This window comes from Candoia aspera, chromosome 5 (genome assembly GCF_035149785.1).
Source record: "Candoia aspera isolate rCanAsp1 chromosome 5, rCanAsp1.hap2, whole genome shotgun sequence".
Classification (NCBI taxonomy): domain Eukaryota; kingdom Metazoa; phylum Chordata; class Lepidosauria; order Squamata; family Boidae; genus Candoia; species Candoia aspera.
In genome coordinates, this window is record NC_086157.1 from 118604 (window position 1) to 143997 (window position 25394).

General features: G+C 45.4%; 1 protein-coding gene across 9 annotated transcripts in view; it reads left to right on the forward strand.

Annotated features, from left to right (window-relative positions):
* The window catches only part of MYCBP2 (MYC binding protein 2), a 132435-nt gene that overhangs the window by 94196 nt on the left and 12845 nt on the right, over nt 1-25394 (forward strand). For 4 of the 9 annotated variants that reach the window (XM_063304505.1, XM_063304510.1, XM_063304508.1 and 1 more), the window contains 16 exons: nt 3200-3301; nt 4746-6395; nt 7657-7826; nt 8132-8376; nt 9629-9796; nt 10970-11127; nt 13075-13274; nt 15654-15803; nt 16691-16851; nt 17911-18067; nt 18407-18631; nt 20678-20743; nt 21633-21872; nt 22670-22768; nt 23973-24053; nt 25123-25389. In XM_063304505.1, the coding sequence (XP_063160575.1) occupies nt 3200-3301; nt 4746-6395; nt 7657-7826; nt 8132-8376; nt 9629-9796; nt 10970-11127; nt 13075-13274; nt 15654-15803; nt 16691-16851; nt 17911-18067; nt 18407-18631; nt 20678-20743; nt 21633-21872; nt 22670-22768; nt 23973-24053; nt 25123-25389 (4139 nt within the window). The remainder of the gene's footprint in view (nt 1-3199; nt 3302-4745; nt 6396-7656; nt 7827-8131; nt 8377-9628; nt 9797-10969; nt 11128-13074; nt 13275-15653; nt 15804-16690; nt 16852-17910; nt 18068-18406; nt 18632-20677; nt 20744-21632; nt 21873-22669; nt 22769-23972; nt 24054-25122; nt 25390-25394) is intronic. The other 5 variants (XM_063304507.1, XM_063304512.1, XM_063304509.1 and 2 more) reach the window with 4 other exon arrangements.

Here is a 25394-nt window from a genome sequence, read left to right on the forward strand (position 1 = left end):
TGGTAAGGAGCTGCCTGCTGCACCATACAAATTTTATAAGTAATAACAGAGATTTTGAATTGGGCCTGGAAGCTAATAAGAATCCAGTGCAGTCACATTAAAGTCGATGTTACTCTGTAGTGGCAGGATTATCTCACCAGTCATCTGGCTGCTGCATTCTGGACTAATTGAATCTTCTGAGTCATCTTCAAATGCTGCCCCAAGTGGAGAGCATTGTGCAGTAATCCAACCATGTGATGATCGTAGAGTAAATCACTGTGGCCAGTTGAGGTAGCACCACAGCTGGCATCTCAAGTGAAGCTGGACAAAGGCCCCTGGCCGTTGTGCCAATCTGCCACTATAAATTGGAAGAACTCCCAAATCACAAACTACTTGTGACCCCATCGAGAGAATCTACCTAGATTGTTGCGACTGTTTATTGACAAAAAGCAATTCAGTCTTAGAAGAATTTAATCTGAGTTTGTTTTGCCCCCTCCAGATGCTAGCGGCCTCCAGACTGATTCGTACTGTCCACTGGTTCAGTTTATCTGCACCTCATGGAGCTTTCATATGTAATAAAGTAATGTGGGCATTTCTGACAAGAGGATACAGCTTTAAGGCAGAATAGATCCTCAAATAAATTATTTAAGCTTAAAGAGTATTTTACCCACTATCCCTTATTTGCATCTTCTTTACCTTTGGCCCTCCAACTTCTGTTTTAAAATATTAAGTGTTTTGTCACTGAAATAATATATATTTCACATTTTGACTATTTTTTCACTGCTGATGGAATTCTTGAGAAATATACAGTATAACTTTAAAATGATTGTTTTAATAGGTTTATAAACTTTCAAAGAGGTGGTTGTCTCAAATCAAAAGTAATTTATTTGAGATGAAAAGATGCACCACTTAGTTTTGGTGAGAAGTCTAGATTTTTGTGATGCCTTAAAAACTGGTAATTTCATTTTAAAAATAATTTAAAATATTTTAAAATTTAAATATTTTAAAATATTTAAATATTTTAAATATTCAAATATTATTTTATATAATATTTTCAAATCAAATATTGATTTGATTTGGATTTCTCTTCACTCACTTTGCATTTTGTAAATTGATAAACATAAACAATTACAATATATATTTTTGAAAGCATTCTTACTTTACAGCATTTTTTCACACCTGCCTAAAACTTTTGCACAGTACTGTATGTAGAGACAGCCCATGATGAAAAGTCTTTGAAGTATCTGTGCTGATCCTTTTAGAGGATATAAGTACTTTAACACTTCATGGAAGGGCATTGGTGCATGTCAGGACTCTTGACAAAGGGATGCTTCCTTATACTTGGCACACTGCCCATCAAAAATGACTCTTTTAGAACTTTTGTGAACTGCTGCATTGATGGGAATGCCCAATCTGAGTGATGGATAGCTCATGTAACAGCCAAATTATCGATCGTATTGCAAGGAACAACTGTGGTTTGGCAAAGGGCCTAATGGAAGCTTGAATGAAATAAAAATCATAACTTCCATGCTTAAAAGACTTGTGAAAAAAAGAACCCTCTCCATTGCTTTGAAAAGGAAATCAAACTCTGTGTTTACTTTCTTAGTCCTTTTTCCCTGCATTCTTACATGAAGGTGAAAGGTCCCCTGTGCAAGCACCAAGTCATGTCTGACCCTTTGGGGGGACACCGATTTGGCGACGTTTCCTTGGCAGACTATAGTGGGGTGGTTTGCCATTGCCTTCTCCAGTCGTCACCTTCCCCAGCAAGCTGGGTGTTCCTTTTACCGACCTTGGAAGGATGGAAGGCTGAGTCAACCTGAGCCAGCTACCCGAGAATCCAGCTTCCTCTGGGATTGAACTTGGGTCATGGGGAGAGTTTCGGCTGCAATACTGCTACCTACCACCCTGCACCACACGAGGCTTACATTCTCGTATACAGTAGCTAAAAGCCAAACTATAAGAGATCTTAAATATGTCTTTGCATGTGGTTTTCTAAAAACACGTAGCTTTTACAAACTCAGCTGAAAATTAATGGGATCAAAAGAAGCACAGAAAGGCCTTTAATCCTTTTTTATCTAAGAAAATATTTCCTTTCAACTGTTACTTTAATTGGGAGAAAATGCAACACCAGCGCTGAAATGCACTTTCATATTCCTGGTTGTTTTGCCATGAGATGATGAGCACTTTCTGTGAAGAAGGTATTAAGTGGTGATGAGAAAGGACAGTAGCATTTTGCCTTCTGTTGCAGGAGCCATGTTTGCTTGATGGCAGTTTAGTCCATCCTGTATGTTTATATGTAAGGAAATCCCAGTGTGCTCATTTGGGTTAATGTTTGAGACAGGGTACCAAGCACCTACAGCTTACTCTTTACTCTCACTTAAGACACAATTCCTTCTTGAGAGAAAGCATGCTATTCCTCTTCCCCCTTCCCACCCTATGCTCGGTGCTGTATGGAAAGCCTTACAGATTTCGGCATACTTTAAAATAAGGCTTTTTATTCACAGTGGCTTTGATTGAGAAGTCCCTGTTGTGTGCAGATCTGGGTCAGACTCTAACTAGGGGATCACTGTCACCTGAATCTCCTGTGGAGACCCAAAGACTTAGTCCCCTTGCCCGTTCTGTTCCTCCCATGGCAGGGGTGCGCTTTCTCTTCCTGGAAGCCCTCTTTCCCTTTGTCCACGTTCACAGAGAGCAGGACTGGCCTGGGGGGATTTAAAACATAAATGTACGGAAGCCACTGGCCCTACTTCAAAAGAGCAGATGATTGTAGGGCAACGAATGCTTTGCGTGTTTAATTTTTTCTTAACTCATAATGACCAAACCACTCCTACGTAAAGACAAGACAGGGAACATTTACGCAGGTTACAGAATAATGCTTGGCTGTATGGACTTTCCCAAAGCTGACCAATAACAGGGAGGCAGGAAAAGAAGAAAATAGTGCAAAACTGTTCTTTAGGTACTGAGTCATTGTTTTCCAGAAATATTTGCTGCTGCTCTTAAGAATCTGGCTAGGGTTAGGATTTTCCATAATGCGCTGTTGAAAACCCGCACTAAATTGATTGCTTGAGACTTCTAGGACAATTCTTGAATAGTGAATGAAAGTGCATTGGATTTTGTCCCAGAAGAAACATGTCCACCTCTGGATTGCTTGCTGTGCTGGTTTTATCTTGGCTCTTTTCCATTCAATCTGCTCCTTCTGTGCCACTGTTTTCCCCTCTAGAAACGCCACCCCGCAGCCTTGCTTGTCGTGAACGTGTTGACCAAAGTAGTGATGCAGCCACTCCTGCCTCCGCTCTCTCATCTCTCTCATGCAAGCTCAAGGGTGGGTATGCATGCTGCAGGAGACCGGGGTGTGTGGTGGGGTGCTGTTCTCAAACGCGAGGTGCTTTCCTGCTCTGCCCATCTCATTCCATTCAGCTCAAACATGCTTCTGCCGAGGCTTAAAGTTGCTTGGCTGAAACTGCAGGCCATGGCTTCTGGTGAAAAGGAGAGGTGTTACAAGTGCCCCTGCGATTTTAGTGCCTAAGCAGAATAGGCAGAACATCGGTACAAGCCAGAAGGATGGGAAGAATCAATCCCTTCCTCTCTGGCTATATCCCACCTTGAATGGAAATGTTAAAATTCTGTCAGGTTTGTTGACCATCTTAGCCTCCCCTCTAAATAAAACTATCTTGCAATCTTGCTTTGCTGTGTGCTTTGATTGTTTATGGGAAAGTACAGCTATGGAACACTGTGGGGGCAAGTGCATAACTTCAGCTGTCTCACCCAACTTGTTTATAACACGCTTCCTTTACTTTTAATCTTAAATCATACATTATACTTTCTGTAAATCACTTTGACCATGGAAGAGCAAATGGCTGGTAATAAGTCATCTTTAACGAGTTAAGAACAGCTTAATAATATTGGTACTGAATAGCATAATTCTTGTAAGTCTTGTCAGCAATTCCTGCTGTGATATGATACGTTTTATAGGTCACTACTGAATGAGGAAAAAATGCTTAATTTAAGGTCTTGAAATAACTTTTTTTCTTTTTATCTTAGCACCTTGTATTCGTTATGTTTAGTTAGAATATGCATATGGAGGTCTTTTAACTATGTGTTGAACACTATTGAACACTTCTCTACGAAACAGCAAAGGCAAGGGAAGCCAAGAGCACCTCGTGTCAGAGGCTTGAGGCCTGGTTCCAGACAGACATCCTTTCTTTGTGGCTCCCCCAGTATGAAAAGTGGCACCCCAGCAATAAGAACACCCCCCCACCCCCCCACCCCAGACTTCTTGGCCATAGCTGGGATCATCTTGGCTAGTGTGGATTCCCATTCCCTTTCCTGCCCTGGAGGGGTAGTTGGTGCTGTTAAGACCTGAGCAGGCTAACAGCTGGTCACCAGAGATTTCCTAGGTCCAGGTGGGTCTTCTGCAAATAGAAAGGGACTTCCTCTTCCCTCCTGAGTTTACAATCCTATTGCTGTGATCTCTTCTGTCCCCATGTAATTCTAGAACAGTTACTGGTTCCAAGAAGCAGCTTTGAGGGGCAGAAGCTCAAAATTTGCCCAACTGAGTTTCACTTATCTTTGGGCTCTGGCCATATAACTGTTGAAGTCACACTTTTCTCTCTTCCCCATAATACTGGAAACGTCTCTGTAGCAGTTGTGTTGGTTTTCTGGTGGTGTGAGAATCCTGAGAAATGGATTTGTATGACTGGTCAATATGGTAAGGTTTGTATTATGAATCCTTCCTTTTTAACCTAATAATAACATTTATTGTACAGGTGACAGGGTGAATTTTACTGCAGCTGCTAGATCAATTTCTCTGGCAGGGAAGTCGGACGTTGCCTTAAAATACCGATGGGAAAGCAGGCCCCCTAAATCTGATGGGCGTTGGAGCCACACTGTGGCAGACCAGAAGAAGCCTAGGAACACAGAAAGCATGTCTGCTAGTGAATCTCTGATGCTGAAATCAGATACTGCCAAGCTGAGGTCCGATTCCCACAGCAGGTCATTGTCTCCAAATCACAACACTCTTCAGACCTTAAGATCTGAGGGGAGGACGGTGCCTTCCCTTCGGGCAGAATCCCCGGGCCCAGGAACTCGGGCCTCCTCTCCAAAGACACTGTCATCGGGAAAGTCCTGCACATCTGGTGCTGGTTCTCGGCGGTCATCATCTCCTCATGAGAAGCCTCTTTCCCAGAAACCCTCCACTCCATTGAAGACAAAGCTGGATCCTCCTCGGGAGCGGTCTAAATCAGATTCTTACACACTGGACCCAGATACTCTTCGCAAAAAGAAGGTGCCTCTAACTGAACCAATAAGGGGAAGATCCACTTCACCTAAACCCAAAATTCCACCCAAAGATGGAAAACCTGTGACTGAAACAGAAAGTAGAGCCCCTTCTCCTCACGTTGTACAAGAAAACCTTCACAGTGAAGTTGTGGAAGTCTGCACGTCCAGTACTTTGAAGACAAGCAGCGTTACCAATAACACGTGCGAGGATAGCTCCGAATGTAGGAGCCTGGATGAGGGCCTGAGCAAAGTTCACTTCAGCATAGGGAAGGCTCCCCTGAGGGATGAGCAGGACACGAGGGCTTCCCCCAAGGTGGGCCGGAAGTGTGCTGCCAGGCACGCCAGGCCCAAAAAGGAGAGGTCGGTCTGCCTGTTCAAGGGTGAGGGGGCCCGGTCGGTGGAGCCTGCCAAGCCAGCCATGTCTCCTTCCGTCGCTGAATGTGCCCGGACCGTCTTTGCATCTTTCCTGTGGCATGAGGGCATCGTCCACGACGCAATGGCCTGCTCCTCATTTCTGAAGTTCAACCCTGAGCTTTCTAAAGAGCATGCGCCGATCCGAAGCAATCTAGGCCAGGCGCCTGCTGAGGAAAAAGAGACCAAGCTGAAGAACCGTCACTCCCTGGAAATATCCTCTGCACTAAACATGTTCAACATAGCTCCTCACGGGCCCGACATATCCAAAATGGGCAGCATCAACAAGAACAAGGTCTTATCGATGCTGAAGGAGCCACCTCTTCACGAGCGCTGCGAGGACGGGAAACCCGAAGTGGCCCCTTTTGATGGCTCCAGCCACCACCATGCGCTGAAGGCCAAGTCACCTCTGCCGTTAACACTGCAGCACCTGGTGGCCTTCTGGGAAGACATTTCTCTGGCGACCATCAAGGCAGCCTCCCAGAACATGATCTTCCCCAGCCCTGGCTCCTGTGCCGTGCTGAAGAAGAAGGAGAGCGAGAAAGAGAGCAAGAAGTCCAAAAAGGAGAAGAAGAAGAAGGAGAAGGCCGAGGCCAGGCCTAGGGGAAACCTCTTCGGGGAAATGGCTCAGCTCGCAGGGGAGCGTCCGGAGAAGGATACCATTTGTGAATTGTGCGGGGAGTCCCACCCGTATCCAGTGACCTACCACATGAGGCAAGCCCATCCAGGTAGGAGGGCTCAGTCCAGGGGAAACCCAGAGGACTGTCCTGCAGGGAACCAAGGGGTGGAGACGCGGGAGGCTGCCAGGTGTGTGTTCAGTTCTGTCATGCCTGCTGTGGCCACGTGCAAGAGAGGGAAGGAGGTGCCTTTCCACATAAAGCCTCGCCTCGCCTTGCCTTGAGCCACCCCTGGCCTTTTCCTCTCGGATTAGGCCCAGCTAAAGAGACGGCGGTTCAGGCAGCAAACCAGAGGAGGGAGCCCCCCCCCCCCACTACCAGCAGGTTCTTCTGGGGTGCCCCAGGGAAGAGGGCCCCGTGACTCCAATGTCTCTGGTTTTTCACGTTGGAGCACAGCCCAGAAAATGGATCTCGACTGTACGCTTGCTTTGCTTCAGCAGCGGCATTCCACAAATCTATAAGTGTTGCTGAGACAGAAATTATTGGTTTTTGTTGGTTTAATCTCTTAAATTCCCCATCTTAGATCAGAAACTAGAATATATCTTTTGGTTTTTTGTTCAGCAGATAGAACAATTGATTAATGACTTTGCTTTATTCTGATGCACCCAATTATACTGTAGTACTGGAAGTTCAATGGGGTTGAAGCCTCTCCCCTTCTCCACTACAAATGCCCCACCTCCTGTTTAATTGGCTTGGCTTGGTTGCCCAGGGGAATGTATCAGCCCCCAGAAGTCTCAGTGCTGTCCATGCAAGGTGGGAATTCGGGGGCTCAGGTCTCTCCATCTGGAGGTCGCCAACATGGGAAAGCCTGGCCCAGTGGCCTCCACAGACGGGGTCTGCTGGGGTCATATCCCAGCTGCTGAGGGTCCCAGAAAATAAGGTTTTCAGAGAACCACCAGTCTTTTCTGTAGATGGCAGACATTCTGGGAACTGTATTTTCCTCTTAGCTAGGAAGCAGCACCATTATGGGAATGGCCCAAACGGTTCATTGGAAGGCAGGAGGTGCATCGTCTCTAGGGCGGGTGGTCGCCTAGGCTGAAGGACCCTCCCTGTTCCCAGGGCTCCTGATGCCCGTGTCGAGGAAGGGTCGTCCGTCCCAGGATCGTGCTTGGTGAACGTTTCAACCCAGCTTTCCTGCACTGAGGTGGTCTCAAGCACCAGAGGGAGTTGTCTGGTATTCAAAAACTGGTGCATCCGGGTTGATGTTACAGTAACGAACCTTTTCTGATAAGGCTGGCCCTGTCTGCGAACGCTTGATCCAGCAGTGGCTCTGGCAGATCTTCCTCTTTAACGTGACGTTCTGTTGTGGAAGGTTGCGGCCGCTACGCAGACGGACAGGGCTACAACAGCATTGGGCACTTTTGCGGAGGATGGGCCGGGAACTGTGGGGACGGTGGCATCGGAGGAAGCACATGGTATCTTGTCTGCGACCGCTGCAGGGAAAAGTATCTCCGGGAAAAGCAGGCAGCAGCGAGAGAAAAGGTACTTCTCCTCTGCTTCCCCCAAGCAGGGTGGGGTTTTGCTGGGCTGTCTTCTAGGCACTGGGGCCTAAGTTCGTATTCCCCTCTGGCCCGGCAGCCCAGGTCCGTGGAAAGGCGCCTGGGTTGCCAGGACGCTTGGCCAGGAGTCGCTTCCACGGTGTCACAGAACCCAGAGGGTGGTCCCTTGTGGACAGATAGGGAAGAAGTCAGCGCACAGGACGGGCAGGTGTGTTAATTCTGAGCCTGGCGCCAAGGGCTGTGTGGGCTCTGCTCTCGGATCAGCCCTCCTTACTTGTTTCCTTGCAGGTCAAGCAGTCAAGGAGGAAGCCAACGCAGGTGAAGACCCCCCGTGCCTTGCCCACTATGGAGGCTCACCAAGTGATCAAAGGGAATGCCCTGTTCTTGCTGGCCTTGAGCAGTGCTGCTGAGCCCTCTCTCTTGTGCTACCACCCATCCAAGCCGTTCCAGTCCCAGCTTCCCAGTGTTAAGGAAGGCATTTCTGAGGATTTTCCCGTTAAAATGCCTTGCCTCTATCTTCAGACCTTAGCGAGGTAAGAGCAGTGGAGCTGTGCTTTATAAGAATTTGTAATGTATTTCTTGTTTATAAGAATTGCTAAATCCTAATGGGAGGACAGCCCCTGCAGCTGATCTCAACTCCTGGGGCTTTGTGGACGCAGCCATGCCATTTTTTAAAATTTAATTTAATTTAATTTATTTTTTTATTTATTATCAAATTTGTCACCACCCATCTCCTCCCATCAGAGGGACTCTGGGCAGTTTACAACAATAATCAATAAAACAATAAATATGCAATAAATGTACAATATATAAAAATACAATATTTAAAAACAGTTACAAATAAATAATTATAGATAAAAATAGAATCTAAATGGCAAATAACTCAGTCCTTGTATGCAACAAGTGCTCTAGGGCACTAGCCATCCCCAGGCATGACCATTCCCCTCCCCGCCCCAGGCCAGGTGGCAGAGCCACCAGATTCCTCCAGAAGGCCAGGAGCAATGGGGCTAACCTCACCTCCAGGGGCAAGATGTTCCAGAGGGCAGGAGCTACTGCAGAGAAGGCCCGCCTCCTGGACCCCCGCCAGATGGAATTATTTTACCGACAGGGTCCGCAACATGCCCTCTCTGCATGACTGGGTGGGACGGGTTGACATAACAGAGAAGAGGCAGTCCCTCAGGTAGCCTGGCCCCTATTTTATTGATATCGGTCCAAAGTGGCCCTCCCACATTTTCGTCAACATCTCAGTCTAACTGTCAGGTTTGGTACTCCCAGTGGCTCCTTTCCAAGCCCTGAGCAGGGGTTCCACCCTCGCTTCCAGGCACTTCAGGGCGTTCAGGGGCTCAGAAGCGCTGTAGAGTTGGACCAATGAGGAAATAATAAAAGTATCTAAGATGTCTTTACTTGCTCCTGATTTTGCCTTAAGCCCAGTTTCTTGATGGGTTTCCAAGAAGGAGTGTAGGTTGGGTGCCCTCCTGCTGATCCTGTCCTGGCATAATGGTGTGTTTGTGTGGCACAAAAAGACGAGTGCTGTAGATTTTGAGCAGGCAACCCTGTAATGCTGAAAACTGCCACAAATGCTCAGACCTTAAAAACAGAGAGATTTAGTGTGGGTAATGGTTCTGATACTACTGTCTGAGATACTGACAAGAAATTCAACAATTTTCAGATAAGTTTAATGGATAGTTTATTTATAAATAATAGCGTGCACTGATTCTTATCTTGGGTTTAGAGTTACTGGACTGAAAAGAGTTTGGCTTTACTGATGTGCATTTTTTTGGTCAGGCATCATCATGAAAACTTTGTTGGCTATCAAGATGACAACCTCTTTCAAGATGAGATGAGGTATTTGCGTTCAACTTCAGTGCCTGCACCTTATATATCTGTTACTCCTGATGCCAGTCCTAATGTGTTTGAGGAGCCAGAAAGTAACATGAAATCCATGCCGCCAAGGTACACCACTCTGACGTTAATGCATGCTGATATACTAAATGCTGCCATATTTATCTGAAAGGAGGACAATCCTGAATTGAACAAGATTCAAACGTGCTGCCCCTGCCCCCCCCCCAAGGGTAGGTCAAACAATAAATATAAATAGTAAAAATCCTGTGCAGGGCTGAGCTTTCCCACTTGGTCATCTGAATCCAGCCCTGACAATCCTGCCTAATGGGCAGGGCCAGGACTGACCAATTAAATGACAACGAAGGTAAATACAGATCAATGACTAGTAATGAAAATAAACTGCCTGTAAAACAAGGTATCCAACTGAAGAGATTCCTTGATTCCAACTGCTCTTGTCCACAGAAACTTGCTTCACACACCCACCCCGTTCTAAAAGAGAAGGGGAGCCCGCCGAGAGAGAGGGGTGGGATGGGGGAGGGACGCCGGGGGTTGCTGATCCCCAGCCAGGCCAGCCTTCGGGCTCCTCTGAGGACAGCCCCCCACCCTACAGTTCTTTCTGTTCATGCATGTGCAAGGGTTGTTTTTAAGGCAGTCCCTGGTTTATTTTTAAGAGCCCATAAGCCAGGGACTTCTTGCCACTTCCTGAAATCAGAAAGTTGTGTGTGAAAACTCATCTCTGTTCAAGGAGAGCCTCTGATTAATTGCACTAATTGTCACCATACCAATTTTCAACCAGGAGATTTTATTGAATGAGTAATAATGCAATGTCTGTTCGTGGAAAAGGATTCATGTAAATTGAAATTGAGGATTTGATTGTGTCAATCTGGATAACTTTTAAGTTCTGCTCTAAAAATATTCAAATGTGCATGATAGAGCACTGAGTAGGCAAAATCCAAGGCAGCACTTTTCTCCTCCGAAGAAAGATACCAGAAATAGGATGTGGGAACCCAGTTTGGTATCTGCCTATTTAATGGTAAATGTTTCTTCTTCCCTGGAAATACCTGATCTTGGTTTGTCATTATAATCACACATTCTCTGACAGCAGACAACACTGTTAAGGAACATTTGAAAGCAGTTCTCTCTCTCTCTCTCTCTCTCTCTCTCTCTCTCTCTCTCTCTCTCTGTGTGTGTGTGTGTGTGTGTGTGTGTGTGTGTTATTTGTGTGGGTGGACTGGAGTGCTAACATGGCTTGAAAATTGGAATAGCATTCTGCTCTTCTTCCAGTTTAGAGACCAGCCCCATTACAGATACAGATCTTGCAAAACGTACTGTTTTTCAAAGATCCTATTCAGTCGTTGCCTCGGAATATGACAAACCGCATTCCATTCTGCCTGCCCGGGTCAAGGCCATCCCCAGAAGGAGAGTTAACAGTGGAGATGCAGGTAAGGAGGTGAACAGCTCCCCCTTGGGGTCCCGGTGGGGCATGCCTGTGCTGTGCTCTTCTCTGTGGCCTTGGCATGGGCCTGCCCTGCTGTGCCTTCACAGATAACAGAGCACACCCACAAAGCTCAGGTTGCGCTTTGGGACAGCCCCCTTCCCTGCCACAGAGGAGGAACTGCCCCCTCCTCCACCCTGTCTTCACCACTCCCCACTCCTTGCCTTTCCTGCCAAGGAGCAGCACAGCTGGGGTGGGGGGTGGCTTTCCCCAGTGCTGAGGAAGGAGCCCTTGTTTGAGAGCAGGCTCCTGGCCTTGAGGGTCCTCCCAATGCCCCACCTAGAGGTCCTAATGGTGCCTCTTCTTCTTGGCCGGCCCGGCACTGTCCCACCCCCACAGAGCAGCCCCTTGGGAGCAGCATTAGCCCTGAACCTGCTGGGGCTGCCTGGATTTGGGCGTTGTGAGCCATCCTTGCAGCATGGGGCCTGCCATCCCTTCCCCAGATCACGCCTTGGGACAGGGCTTGGCCTCAGCGGTCCGACTATGCCCTGGACAGGGTCCCCCCCTGCCCCCTTAGGAGGCTGCACGCACTCCAGAGCCATGGTAGCCATGGCCCGTCAGGGATTCCCAAACTGCCAGACTGAACCTTTGAGCCCTTTGGGTTTGGAAGAGGGATGCAGACAACTGGAACTGAGCAACCTGGCTGATCAGGGACTGAAGAAATGGGGAAGGGAAATGAGAGGGAGGGGCATGCAGTTGCCCTCTCCAGGATCCCAAAAGGAAGGTCAGGGCCTCTGCCAGAGCGCAGGATCCGGGTGCCAGAATCATGAGTTAAATTACAGAAGGCAGATCTCCCCCTTGTGTGTTGGGAGAAAAGTTCCTTTGGGGGGAGTTGGCAGCCCCTCTTGGGTGGCTGAGTTGGAATTGCTATGCTGAGCTGAGCTGGGTGGGCACCCGGTCCTTTCTTTGGTTCTTTGGTGTGAGGCGTGCCAAGCCTCAGTGTGATCATGCTGGCATTTAACATGGCCATTTAAGTCAAAGACATCAGGCTGGAGCACCTCATCTCGGTCAGCTGGGGGAAGCCCGTTGCATGGTGCCCTTTGGGTGGTCGTGGGGAGGCTGCTGGGCTGACCGAGGGAGCCCTAGATCTGGTCCCTCTCAACCACGAATGCTCCCTGGGACCCAAGGGCTATTCCCTCTCTCCCCCGCCCACCTCACAGGGCTGTTGTTGTTGTGGGGGGAAATAAAAGAGGGAGCAACATGCATGCTGCATTTAGCCCCAGAGGGAAAAGCAGGTAGGTATAAAACTGACTGACCACCAAATATGACCTATCCTGAAAGGTCCTCCCCAGAGGAGGCTGTATGCTGCTTTTCTTAAAAGTGGTCACCGGTGCTGCCCTGCAGCCTCTCCAGCACAGATGTCATTGTTCTGCTTGCCCTCCTGAGGGAGTTCACGCAGCCGTGGCAGTTCACAGGTCGGATGGCAGCGGATCATGGGCAGGCTTCCCCCAAAACGCCTTCATTCAGCTCTAGGGAGAATCCAGAAACCCTGACATGGTGTTGCAGCAAAAAAGCTTCCTCTCAGAGTAAAAATCCAGCGCCCTTAAATGATGGCCCATTAAGGCCAGTTTCCAAAGAGCAATTTAGATGTGCCCAGCTCTCCAGTCTTTTGTAAACCGTTGAGTGTGTGGCATGATTCTTTGGACTAGGCTAAATCGGCATTTATAACACTGTCAGAAATGGATCAGTGTTAACAGGATCACAGTATTTAAGGATCGAAAACCAAGACGTTGGTTTGACAATTAAGGTAGCAGTTGGAATTCCCAAGAGGCAGAGTACAGCATGACATTTTAAAGCAGCTGAAGATATCATGTGCAATGTTGCTAGTTTAATGCTGACCGTCTGCAACAAAACTATTCCTCTAATGTTTTCATGTGTTTCTGCCTTCAACTAGAAGTGGGGTCCTCTCTTCTGAGACATCCATCTCCTGAACTCTCTCGGTTAATCTCCGCCCACAGCTCTCTTTCCAGAGGAGAGAGAAACTTCCAGTGGCCTGTTCTGGCATTTGTAATTCAACATCATGACTTGGAGGGACTTGAAATAGCCATGAAACAAGCTTTAAGAAAATCTGCTTGCCGGGTGTTTGCTATGGAGGTAATTAATATTAATTATCTTGCAAATAAATTATGCTCCAGCAGGACTTCTGCTTAAGAACATCAGCTATATTACTGCTCATCGTTCACACGAAGGCATTGGGAAATTACCAATCAGATTTGTGATGTGGAGGGGAGGCTGTATCTGTAATACTATGTGGGAATGACCTTGGGAGACTGGTCGAAGAGATGCTGCCTGGGAAACAGTCAAATAAGAGGGAGCATACCCCACAGCTGCATAGTGGGTGAGGCAAGAGGCTCAGGAGTGACCCTCCCTGAGTTCTCAGGCTGTAAAAAGAGACGGCAGTAGAATTGTATTTTCAGACTTGTAAGATTCTGTCAACGTAGCTTTACAATAAAGCAGAATTAGCTCATCTGGCCATGTTTCCTGTTTGGTCTACCTGGTAAGGCTTGACAGTATCTTTGTCTCAAGTCACGTACTGCATCGCACCCTCCTCAGCTGCTTATGCTGCCCTTTTATCCAGCAGTCATCAGGGTGGGTTAGCCGCCTCAGTTTAATGTGCAAAGCTTGTGCAAGTATAATGCCTAATACTGTTTCTCACTTCCTTGTTCTTCTGTAAGAAGTTGTTCCATACATATATGTTAGTTAGAGACCCAGAGGAAGCCATAGTGTGGTGAGGAGCACTCCTGGCATGCATTGATTTTCAGACTTAGTCTTTAGCAGCCTTTCTCAACTTTATCACCCTGGAGGAACCCTTGAAATACTTTTCAGGCCTTGGGGAACCCCTGCACATTCAGGCTCAAATATAGGCTAGAAGTTACAAAATTATGATGTTCGTTTCATGTGTAGGCCTGTATATGTGCATTAACAGTTCTTAAACTGAAAATAAAGAATGAAACTTACTTCTTTAATGTAAATTTTCCTGAATTTGAAATAATTTTTTAATAAGTTGTGATCTCCCAGGGAACCCCTAGTGATCTCTCACAGAACCCTAGGGTGCCATGGAACCCTGGTTGAAAAACCCTGGTCTATAGCATCTCCTTCAGTTGGAAGGAGTCTGTGAAGCCCACGCAAGCGGCTTTCCTTCCCAAAGGTTATTAATTACTTGGATGTGAACTACTAATGGATCTGCTTGGGGAAGAAGTGGTTGAGGAGCGGGAATCACAAATGGAGGAGGGGCAAGTCCACCTGCTCTGCCATTGCTTGGCTCCAAATTCTGGTTAAAAGAGCTTCTCTGTTATAAGAAAAACCTGAGGGTCTGCAGTCCTTTATTTGTGCGTGGCTGGCCTGCTGAGGGTTTGAGAAGTTGCCATTGGTTCAAACTGGAATGACTGCCTCCCTATGTACCTCCTATCCAGTCTAAGACTGAAGGCATCCAGCCTACCTTAAATTTCCTCCTCACATCCTTGAAGACGGAAGACCTCCGTGCCACTTGCAGGGCCTTCCGGACATCTTACCTGTTTTGGCACCCCAGGCAGTTTCTTGCTGGCTTCAGTATTTTTGTTTCTCCTAGTTTTTTGTCACTTCAGTTAGCCACAAAAATATGTCTGTAGAGGGGAAGAACAGAGATGTGTGCAGTATTCAGATCAGAGGCATTTCAGATGCGGCCTGGGGGCCCTTCCTGGTGGTTGGTGGCACCCTAAAGGAGCTGTGCCCTTTTGTAGATGTCGTGGTAGGCCAGGGGCTGCTTGGGGAAAGAAGCAGTGACAAGGCATGTGTTTTCCTGGGTCTGCGCACCTTTTGTACAAGCCCAGGAAAAAGGGACTTTTGAGGAGCTTCCACACTTCCCAAATACCTGTGCCTGCTTTGGATGTGTCCCTTAGAATGGATCTTTCCAGGTCCCCAGAGTGGTTCCTTGCTCATACAGGAATATCCCGGGCCATCCGCCACAGAATGCCACCCTGCTTGCAGGTTCAGCAGGGGCTCCAACCTCTGAGCAGGCTCTTTCATTTGACAGTTCCTCAGAGGGCTGGGAATCCAACCCCACAGGGGTCTAGAAGCTCTGCTCTGAGCCCACTCCTGTTTTTCAAATCCCTTTTAAAATGTGGTGCCCAGAACACAGTGGGCCCACTGCACTCTAATCGCCCATAGGAGAACAGAGGAGCTGTTCCTTCCTGTTGAAGCACTGCTTCTGTTTATACAATCCACAGCCGTGTGGGTCTTGTAGCTGCTGCTTCAGCCCCACTGGCTTATGTCTGTTTGTTGGGCCACATCCCCCCAGATCATCCTCCTGTGTGCTGTGCCAGGCCTGTAATTCTGTGCTTGACCTTCCTTGCTGAGATACAGGAGGATGAAAAATTACAGTCCCCTTTTAGTTAGAATGCGATTGTCTTGCTCTGATGAATTGAACAGTGTTTATGTGTTGGAATCCTAAAGTCTGGCATTTTCTCTTCTGTTTCCCTTTTTGTTTTTCCTTAGGCTTTTAACTGGCTTCTCTGTAACGTCATACAAACCACATCTCTTCATGATATTCTTTGGCATTTTGTGGCTTCTCTTACTCCAGCCCCAGTGGAGGCTGAGGAAGAAGAGGATGAGGAAAACAAGGCCAACAAAGAAAATATTGAGCAAGTAAGTCAACGTGATTGTATTTTGCTTAGTGTTCTAGAAACCAGTATCCATTTATACCTTTTTGGGAATATTTTTAAACAAATATTCCCAAATGTGGGTGAAAAAATACTCTATTTTTTACAGCAGTCCATGGATTGTGCAGGGTTCCATTGCAGGAGCATCGCAGGAGCTGGTTGGGAGGCCAAGCGGAACATGTGCTGTGTCAGCGCACAAACGTAGCATCTGCAGCTTTGCCTGGGTGCAAATACGGCAGTCAGCATTCTTGCCCCTCTGCACCAAGTCAGATTTTTGTAGTCAGGGCGTCTGTAACTGGCAACTTCTTTGACGAATGGTATCTTAATTCCAGAGAGAGTCATTTTATTTATTTTAAAAAATGGAGATTAAATTTGCAATGGCTTAAACTAGTCGTTGCATAAAATAGCTAGGAACATGGACTGGCACATTGTCATGTTTAAAACAATGCAGGAGTTTAGAAGGCTGGCTGTAGTTAAACAATAATGAAAAAAGTTGAAGGCATTTCTTAGCCTTGAGATAAATCATGAAATGTAGACCACAATATTTTTCCCTCAACATCTGGCAGGTTTTTCAGGATGATGGATCTTTTTAAAAATGATGACTCAGATAAGTTATTATGGATTCTTAGCTTTTTTCCAGCATATTTCCCATTATGCTAGTAAACCTTTAAAGCAGGGCCTTTACATTTACTTTTTTGTAGGTTATTTAAATTTTGGATTTGGCCTATTTAGTCTTTGAAATGGATCCTATTGTTTTATGAATTTGCTCTACTGCTCCACAGCCTTTTTTTATGCTATAAGTCTTCATGGGAAAACTGCAATGCGGAACAGCATTAAGTAAATAATTAAATGTCCCTTGTGTTTGATGTGTAGGAAAAGGACACCAGGGTCTGCGAGCACCCATTGTCAGATATTGTGATTGCTGGAGAAGCAGCGCATCCCCTGCCTCACACTTTCCATCGTCTGCTGCAGACCATCTCTGACCTGATGATGTTGCTACCCAGTGGGAGTTCTTTGCAGCAGATGGCTCTGAGGTAGGCCATCCTGGACTGGAGCAACGGGACCGAGATAAATAAAGCTTTAGGGCTGAGTCAGAATTTCACCCGTGAAAACACTGGTGCAGTGGTGGCTGGAGTGTCTTTTGCCCATGGGTCCCCCTGCTCCTTTGTGTGCTGGGCACTGGCTGTCTCCCCCAAGCTGCAAATTGGGCATCGGTGGCGTGGACGTGCAGGTGGTGGTGCTATTTTCGAAGGCTTCTTCTGGAGCCCCGCCCTCCAGTTGGAGACCGCATAAGCCTTCTGGTGGTGCCACGTTGTCATTCGATTTGACCCATTTGGAGCCCATTGTTGGAAGTTTACTGATGGGAATGGGGGTCCGAGAACTGTCCAGAAGACGATCTACCCCCCCATCTACCTTTAAAAACAACCCACTTTCCCCAGGTTGTGCCATCAGAATTTGTTATCCCAATGGCTGAATTTCAGCAGTACCATGGCAGAAGTTTGTTTGGGGTGGGGGAGTCAGCAACAGAACAGTTTGCTTCCCAGAGGCCAACTTATTTTATTCCCATTCTGGGTTTTTTGGTGGGGGTGGGGGGGAAATAACACTGCAGAAAACTGAGCATTTGGCTACTCACAAGTCTACTTGTAATCTGTGTTGCGCAGAGGGGTTAGTTTAACAGCGTGTTCTCCTTATGTGTACAAACTTGTGAGCTTAGCACGTAGTGCCACAGAGTTCGCACCTAGCAGAGGGCCGTTTGCCCTTTCCAAATGTTCTTGGAAGCTGCCGTGGCAGAGAATACAGGTCACTCAGGGTTGAATTCTTGGGTTCTTGGCATTCTCTGAATTCACGTCTCTTCCTGCAGACATTTCAATACCAGGCCAGGTAACCACATCCGTGCAGACGGAGTGGAGTTTGCTGGCTGTTTATATGTGGTAGCTGGTCTACCAGCCTTGATGGGGGTATTGGCTCTTCTCTGATTGCTCTGGTGCTGGTTCCTGTTGCTCTGGGTGTTGGTTGAATGGTGTGTGATGGGGGAGGATGCATCTTTGGAAGCTTTGAAATGGAAAAGGCAGAATTATTGCCTTCTTTTTCAGATGCTGGAGCCTCAAATTCAAGCAATCTGATCATCAGTTTCTGCACCAGAGCAACGTCTTTCACCACATCAACAACATTCTTTCCAAATCCGATGATGGAGACAGTGAGGAGAGCTTTAGTATTAGCATCCAGTCTGGCTTTGAAGCTTTGAATCAGGCAAGTCATGTCTCATGGTTACCGTGAAAGCAGCTGATGAGCATCCCTGGCTCCAGAGAAATACCTTGTCAAAATGGTTTCTTCGAGTGGGTGATTTCTGGTGTATAGAATGATTGGGAAAATGTTTGCATTTGGCTCCCGCTGGGCACACCTAGCATATCACAAATCTGAGCAGAAAAACGTTTGCCCAGACTGATTTAAATGAATAAATAAAGGGAGGGGGCACTGGGCACATTCAGTAATGTTGGCCTGAAGTCTACTTTTTTACATTAAATACTTTACTAAATTAACTTTAATGACAGTAGTGTGTTTTACTGTGAAACTTCTTTGTTTTGATAGGAATCGTGTATAGTAATCTGCCTGAAGGACTTAACTAACATCGTTGATATAAAAACTTCAAGCCGACCAGCAATGATTGGTAGTTTGACAGATGGGTCAACGGAAACCTTTTGGGAATCAGGCGATGAAGACAAAAATAAAACCAAAAACATTACAATTAATTGTATGAAAGGAATTAATGCTCGTTACGTGTCTGTTCATGTTGACAATTCTCGAGACCTTGGGGTAAGCGCTGTTTGCAAAAAGGAAGAGTAACATTGACATGTCCCATTGGACATTCATACCACTCTAGAGGGTGAATTAATTATAAAGCTATAGATCTGGAAATTCAAGGCCCATTGAGGTTTTTTATCAGTCCACATATAAGCCAGATGGCAAGAACATAATGGAGAAAAGTGAGTGTGTGATAAAAACACTAAAAAATATTTAAATCCTTTTTGTATGTTTTTTTTGGCTATTCTCTTTTTTCTTTTTTTCTTTTCTTTTTTTCACCTTTAACTTCTGTCAATTGCCTGGACAAGTCCCTGCAGTTTTCTTGGCAAAATTTCAGAAGTGGTTTCCCATTACCTTCTTCCTAGAGCTGAGAGAGAGGGACTGCCCAGGGCCACCCAATTGGCTGCGTAACTAAGGCAGGACTAGAACTCACAATCTCTCAGTTTCTTTTTTTTAATGGTAAATGTATTAAACATTACAATTAAAAAGATAAAAACTAATACAAACTAAGAAAAATAAAAAAGGAAAAAATAGAAAGTGCAGAAAAGAAAAAAATAGAAAAGAAAGAAAAAATAAGAATATAGTAAAGAAGAAGAAAAGAAATATATAGATGACTTCCCTTTCATCACAAGTATAAACAATTTTAGTAGCTTATCACCTTCTCTTAGAATACAACACATAATCTCTTCTTCCCACTTATCTGTAAACAAATCCTTAAAACCTCATCATTCAGTGCTGATCAGCAAAAGTCCATTAAGGGTTACCAGAGATAACAACATACCTATTTTAACCTTTCATCTCAAATAAACCAACTTTATATTAATTTCTTTTAACAATCTTGATTTTAATCCCTTCAAATAATGTCCTAGAAGTTGATTTCTTTTCATTTTTTCTTTGCCCCTTCTCACAGAATTCTTCAGATCTTTAACAAGCCTGTTTTGTAAATCCAATATAGGAAAATTATCAAGGTCACATTCTTGGTTTGTTATTTGTATGTCCCTTTTAATTATTAAGACATCAGCTGGTTTCTTTTGTATGTCCAGTGTAGCATCTTTTTCTATATCATTCTTGTAGCCTGTCATTTGTAAATCCACTTTCAGATCAGTCTCAATCTTGTCAGGTAACACTTGTTCCTCTTCCATAGCATCTTCCACAGTCTGTCTATAATGGCAGACACTCTTAAAATTAACTTCTGGGTCCATTGTTCACAAATATCCTTCAATACATCCACTGTTAAAGTATTTTGCTCCATTCTGTTAGTAAGTCAAATTTAAGTGTTCTTCTTTAATTGTAATCTTTAGTTCTTGTTCTCTCTAGTGTCCAACCTTCCAAGTCCCATCCTATAATTTTTTTTAAGAATTCAAAAGAACAGCATTTTCCCATGAGAAGGATTCTTACAATTAATTTCAAAACCTTTAGTCCATTTGTAACTTTCCAAAATCAATGTTCTAATCACCATTTTGCTGCTTATTTTAAAAAAATGATTTTTTTAAAGTCCTTAAAACTTACATTTAAAACTTATTTTCCTAACAATTGAAGGAAACTCACCCAGTGCTGTAAAACTTGTCATTCCAAAAGTTCCTAATAGCTGAAAAGCAGTTAACAAGCAATTTCGAAACGTGATTAGAAAAGGAAGTATTCAGACTCTGTGTCCATAAAGGCGCCGACTGCGGCTTGGGCTAAAATGGCTATTCCCTCGTCTCCCAGGGCTCTAAACCTGCCAGAGACCACTGTCTCGCAGTGTCTTTACAAGGAACAGCTGTCTGAAGCACTTGTGGGTAATCCCAAGTCCTCTCCTTGTCCCAAGAGGAATCACAAAGAGCTGGTCCACTCACCAGCTCCTCATTCCTCCATGGTCGTCAGCTCCACTCTCATCGGAGGCATCCAGTTTGCAATTTCTTCCCCTGGAAGTCTCACAGTCTCCCAGTTTCTAGCCTAGTGCCTTAACCATTAAAACTGGCTCTGTCTATGCATCTGTTTTATTTTAAAGTGTTGATACTAAAAGTAGTTTTGAAACTTAAAATGCTTTTATTTTTTGTTTCATATTGTCACATTTAGAACAAAGTGACTTCAATGACTTTTTTGACCGGAAAAGCAGTAGAAGATCTTTGCAGAATAAAACAGGTAGCTTACCAATGCCATTATGAGTACTAACCAAGCATCTTAATGCTTAAAGCACTGTGTATTTAACATTATGTTTAATGAAATGGTTGTGCAGATCAGTTTCCTTAACTGAGAACTTGGACCTCTTTTCACTATCTTTACTCTGACATTGCAAGAAACAAAAGATACATGATCTCTCCCCTTGTATTTAGTAATCTGTGTTCCATGTGTCCTTGTGCTAAAAAGTTTGTAGCTGCAGAAGTCATGTGCTATTTTAGTTTTAACTGTCCAGCTCCATGTAGTTGGGGGAGAGGATAATATTGGTTTGATTTAGAGCTGATTTGCTTGTGTATTTTTCCACGGTTTACTTTCAAGCAAATGCTTTAAACCAACAGTAATTCTCACATGTGCTAACCTCAGCTAATTCTGCAGCGGTGACCATTCCGCTTGGATTTTTTTTTTTTTTTTTAATCATATGGCATAGCAATTCGGTGTTCATGCTGCTTTTTTTTCCTTGCTGGGAAATCCTTGTGAGGTCCAGCAGCCAGATGTGTAGTCTATTTAGCTGTGACAAGTCACGTTGCCCATTTTGGGTTTACTGGGTTTATTGGTTTTTATTTATTTATTATTTTTTAATTATTTTTTAATTTTATTTATTTATTTATTGGTTTTATTTGGGTTTATTGCCCATTTATTGGGTTTGGATGTGACTTAGCTTCGTATCTGGGCTGCAGAAATTGAGACAGCCACTAGATGGCCATCTACTGGTCATGTGTATTTTAGCAAGTCAGATCTTGTAGCCTTAACCCAGGAGGTTGATTTTGATTTTTGAACCATTCTGCTTGCAAATGTTACAGAATTATGTTCCTGCTCTCTACACAAACTGCTTCTGTATATTCCTGTATTTTAGGTTGACTTGGATTCAAGACATATTGGCTGGGTAACCAGTGAACTTCCTGGTGGAGACAATCACATCCTCAAAATTGAGCTAAAGGGGCCGGAAAATACTCTCCGAGTTCGGCAGGTGAAAGTGCTCGGTTGGAAAGATGGTGAAAGCATCAAAATAGCCGGCCAGATCTCAGCAAGTGTTGCTCAGCAAAGGAGCTGTGAAGCCGAGACGTTGCGAGTTTTCAGGCTCATTACGTCGCAGGTGAGGTGGTGCGAAGGGCAACGGGACACTCAAGCCTCCTCCACGCTAGGCAGAAGTGGCATGGGAATCTGATCCTCGTGTTCCACATTTCTTTTGCCCCTTCCTAAAGAGCACACTCGAGTTGTTAAAAGTAGAAAAATCCACAGGTTAAATAAGGCCCCAAAGATGACAGGCTTGTGGTGGGTGGGATTTAGCTTAGCAGGGATCCATTGGAGTACGCACATGTCCATCTGAGTTCCTTGGAAAAACGGACAAATGGACATTTGTGCTGTACACTGCAGTGTTTACCTATGGTGGATTCTGCTGCTTCCTGCTTTGCTTAGATTTCTGAAATGCTTTCTGCCTCAGATGTCCATTTCCCAATTCCCTCGTCACCATTTTCCATCTGCCTCTTGGCTAAGTATCTTGCAGTATCTCTTCTCCAACTTGGAACAATTGCACGAAGGTAGAATGTACGTGTTTTAATGCAGGATCTGCACCAGGCAGCATCTAATAATAGGAATCTGAAAATCATGGCATGGTGTTTATTTGGTATCGAGTTACTCTCAGGGCTGTCCTGTTGACAACAAACATTGCTTGTTGTGTTAGAACCGTTACACACGTGCAGCAGGCAAGACCCTGTTAAAGCATTGAGATACTATTTAATGCATTTCAGAGCTCATTTTCAGGCCAGGTTCTGTTCTTGGCCACCTTGCAAATGCAGTAAGCAAGTGTTTTAAAATTACTGACAAAGCTGCATAAAAGAATATACTAGCACATCTGTCTTATTTCAGTATTTCGTTCATCCTCCAAAATAGGTCTTCGGCAAACTCATATCTGGAGATGCTGAGCCGACACCAGAACAGGAAGAAAAGGCTTTGCTTTCCTCACCTGAAGGAGAAGAAAAAGTACACAATGTATTTATTTGTGTCCTACAGTTACCAAGATTTTTATCTCCAATGCAAGTTGGTTCGGGACTTGAATTGTCCGTGCAGGACCGCATCCCCTTTAGCTGGCAATCCAGATCATTCAGGAATGGGGCTCCAACCTGTTTGTAACACTGAATGAGGACTTCACTGCCGGGGCTCCACCCATTCATTGCAATCACTGAAATTAGACCCTGCCCAGGGGATACTGCTGGATTCGCCCTAAGCAATTTGGACATTTCTTTCATCGGGCACCAGCGAAGCTTAGCCTAGGCCTGTTGCCACCATGTTGCTTGGCCCTTGGGAGGCATTAACCATTAGCTTAGAGTCTCGGCCGGATGCTGCTCACTGGAGACCCGATGGGTCTCTGTGCTGTGACACAATATGGGCCGAGGAGCTGAACCCGTGTATTCAGTGCCGCTTCAGCCCTAGGAGCTGCTCTGGGGTCAGCACCACAGAAAGCTACGGCTGTGGGTGTAATGTTGCTTAGAATAACAAGACTAGTTCTCCAATTGACCAAAAATACTACGTTTTTTCTTAAATTTCCTGTCAAACTATGAGGAACACGCACACTTCTGTAGGCCTGGAAGCAAAAAAAAAAGCCCAGAAATTATAGTTGCTGTTCTAAAAGCAGCCAAAGCAGTGCTTGCTAGAGAATTTTGGCAGCCGCCACTAACGGCGCACCCATTTCCAGCCTCTCATCCAGAAGGGCCAGCGGGGCCTCCTGCAGCAGAGACCCCCACAGCCGACTTCTCTTCTTGTGTACAGAGGTTGGGTTGTGAGACTCCTGTGGTGGTCTCTGCAGAAGTTGTTCTCCCCAATGCTCTGGTTTCTCTGCTGGCTCCTGGAGGCTGCCACTGCGTGAACTTCCTCTTCATTAGGAAAGATCTCGCCTCCCGGTGAGGACGGAGCAGGTCTCGCCTACCCAAGGGCACAGAACCCGTTGTGCTGCAAGTGGAAAACCAGCGTTGTCTGGGGTTCAGATGTTTGGGAAGATCTTAAAGAGATTTACGGCTTATGGCCTTTTCTGTTTTTGAAAATATGTTTATATCCTAATTTTTCAATTGATTTACGTTGGCTATATTCTTCGTATTATTTAATACTAAGACTTACATTGGAAACAAAACTGCCTTAATTTTTTAATCAGAATATGAAGCATAGGATCATACTAAACACTATCATATTCCTTTTCAAGGCAACCTCAGATGCAGACCTGAAAGAACACATGGTTGGAATCATATTTAGCAGGAGTAAACTCACAAATTTGCAAAAGCAGGTTTGTTCGTTACAACATTTTGTAAGCTGATTTTCCTACATTACATTATGCATGTGATTTCCAGGCTTAAGAACAAAAGATTACGTATGCTAGGAAGTCAAGCCATGGGGGGAAGGAGGGGGGACCCTGACAGTTAGGAACCCGTCAGTGCTCCCAAACCGTTAAAATGTAAGGGCTCCACCATGCTACGATGCTTGATTTCCAGTACAGAGATGAAAATGTGCTAAGCCCGTCTGCTCAGTCATGGGTTCCCACACTGAACCTCACTTAACACACAGCTAATGGTTGTGTGCGCAGAATGAATTACCCTGGTGTGCACAGCGTCCACACACTCACTCATCTGGAGACAGAACCAACACATCAGAGAGCACCAAGGACTCCACAGTTCAACCCTGAGCTACAAATATTCGCTTCGATTGGAACCAACACATCCTTTGGGACTGGAATTGGGGAGGTTGGAAACCATGTGATATGTAGGAGCAAAGCTGCCCCCCCCCCCATATATGTGCAGAATGTTTTAATGACTTTACCTTTGCAGCAGCTCCATACAGAATGAAACATTCTTTTTTGGGTTGATTTGGGCAAGTTATATTGCCCATATTGCATGAAGACCTACTTGTACTTATATTTGTCCTAAGGACTTCAGGCATGTCGCATGTAGTGTATGCACACATATAAGCACTGTGGGAAGTAGACCCGAGTCTCACTTTTTTTTTTAATCCTTTCAATCATGTCCAATTCTTGGAGACTGCCTGGACAAGTCCCTGCAGGTTTTTGGGCAAGGTTTTTCAGAAGTGGTTTGCCATTGCCTCCTTCCCAGGGCTGAGAGGGACTGGCCCAAGGTCCCCCAGCTGGCTTTGTGCCCAAGGCAGGACTAGAACTCACAGTCTCCCAGTCTCTAGCTTGGTGTCTTAACCACAACACCAAACTTTATATTTCCCTGAACTGAATGAAAGGAGTATTACCATCAATGTTAATTGAAAAGAGCCACAATCTAGGTAATTAAATTGAAGCGATCATGTGATTGAGCTGCAGTTTAATTTTCTCTGATGCTCCTTGTTATGATTAGGTCTGTGCTCATATTGTGCAAGCCATCCGGATGGAGGCCACGCGTGTCCGAGAAGAATGGGAGCACGCCATTTCTAGCAAAGAGAACGCCAACTCCCAGCCCAGCGACGAGGACGCCACCTCTGATGCCTACTGCTTTGAGCTGCTCTCCATGGTGCTGGCACTCAGCGGCTCCAATGTGGGGCGCCAGTACTTGGCTCAGCAGCTGACCTTGCTGCAGGACCTCTTCTCCCTGCTGCACACGGCTTCTCCCAGAGTACAGAGGCAGGTCAG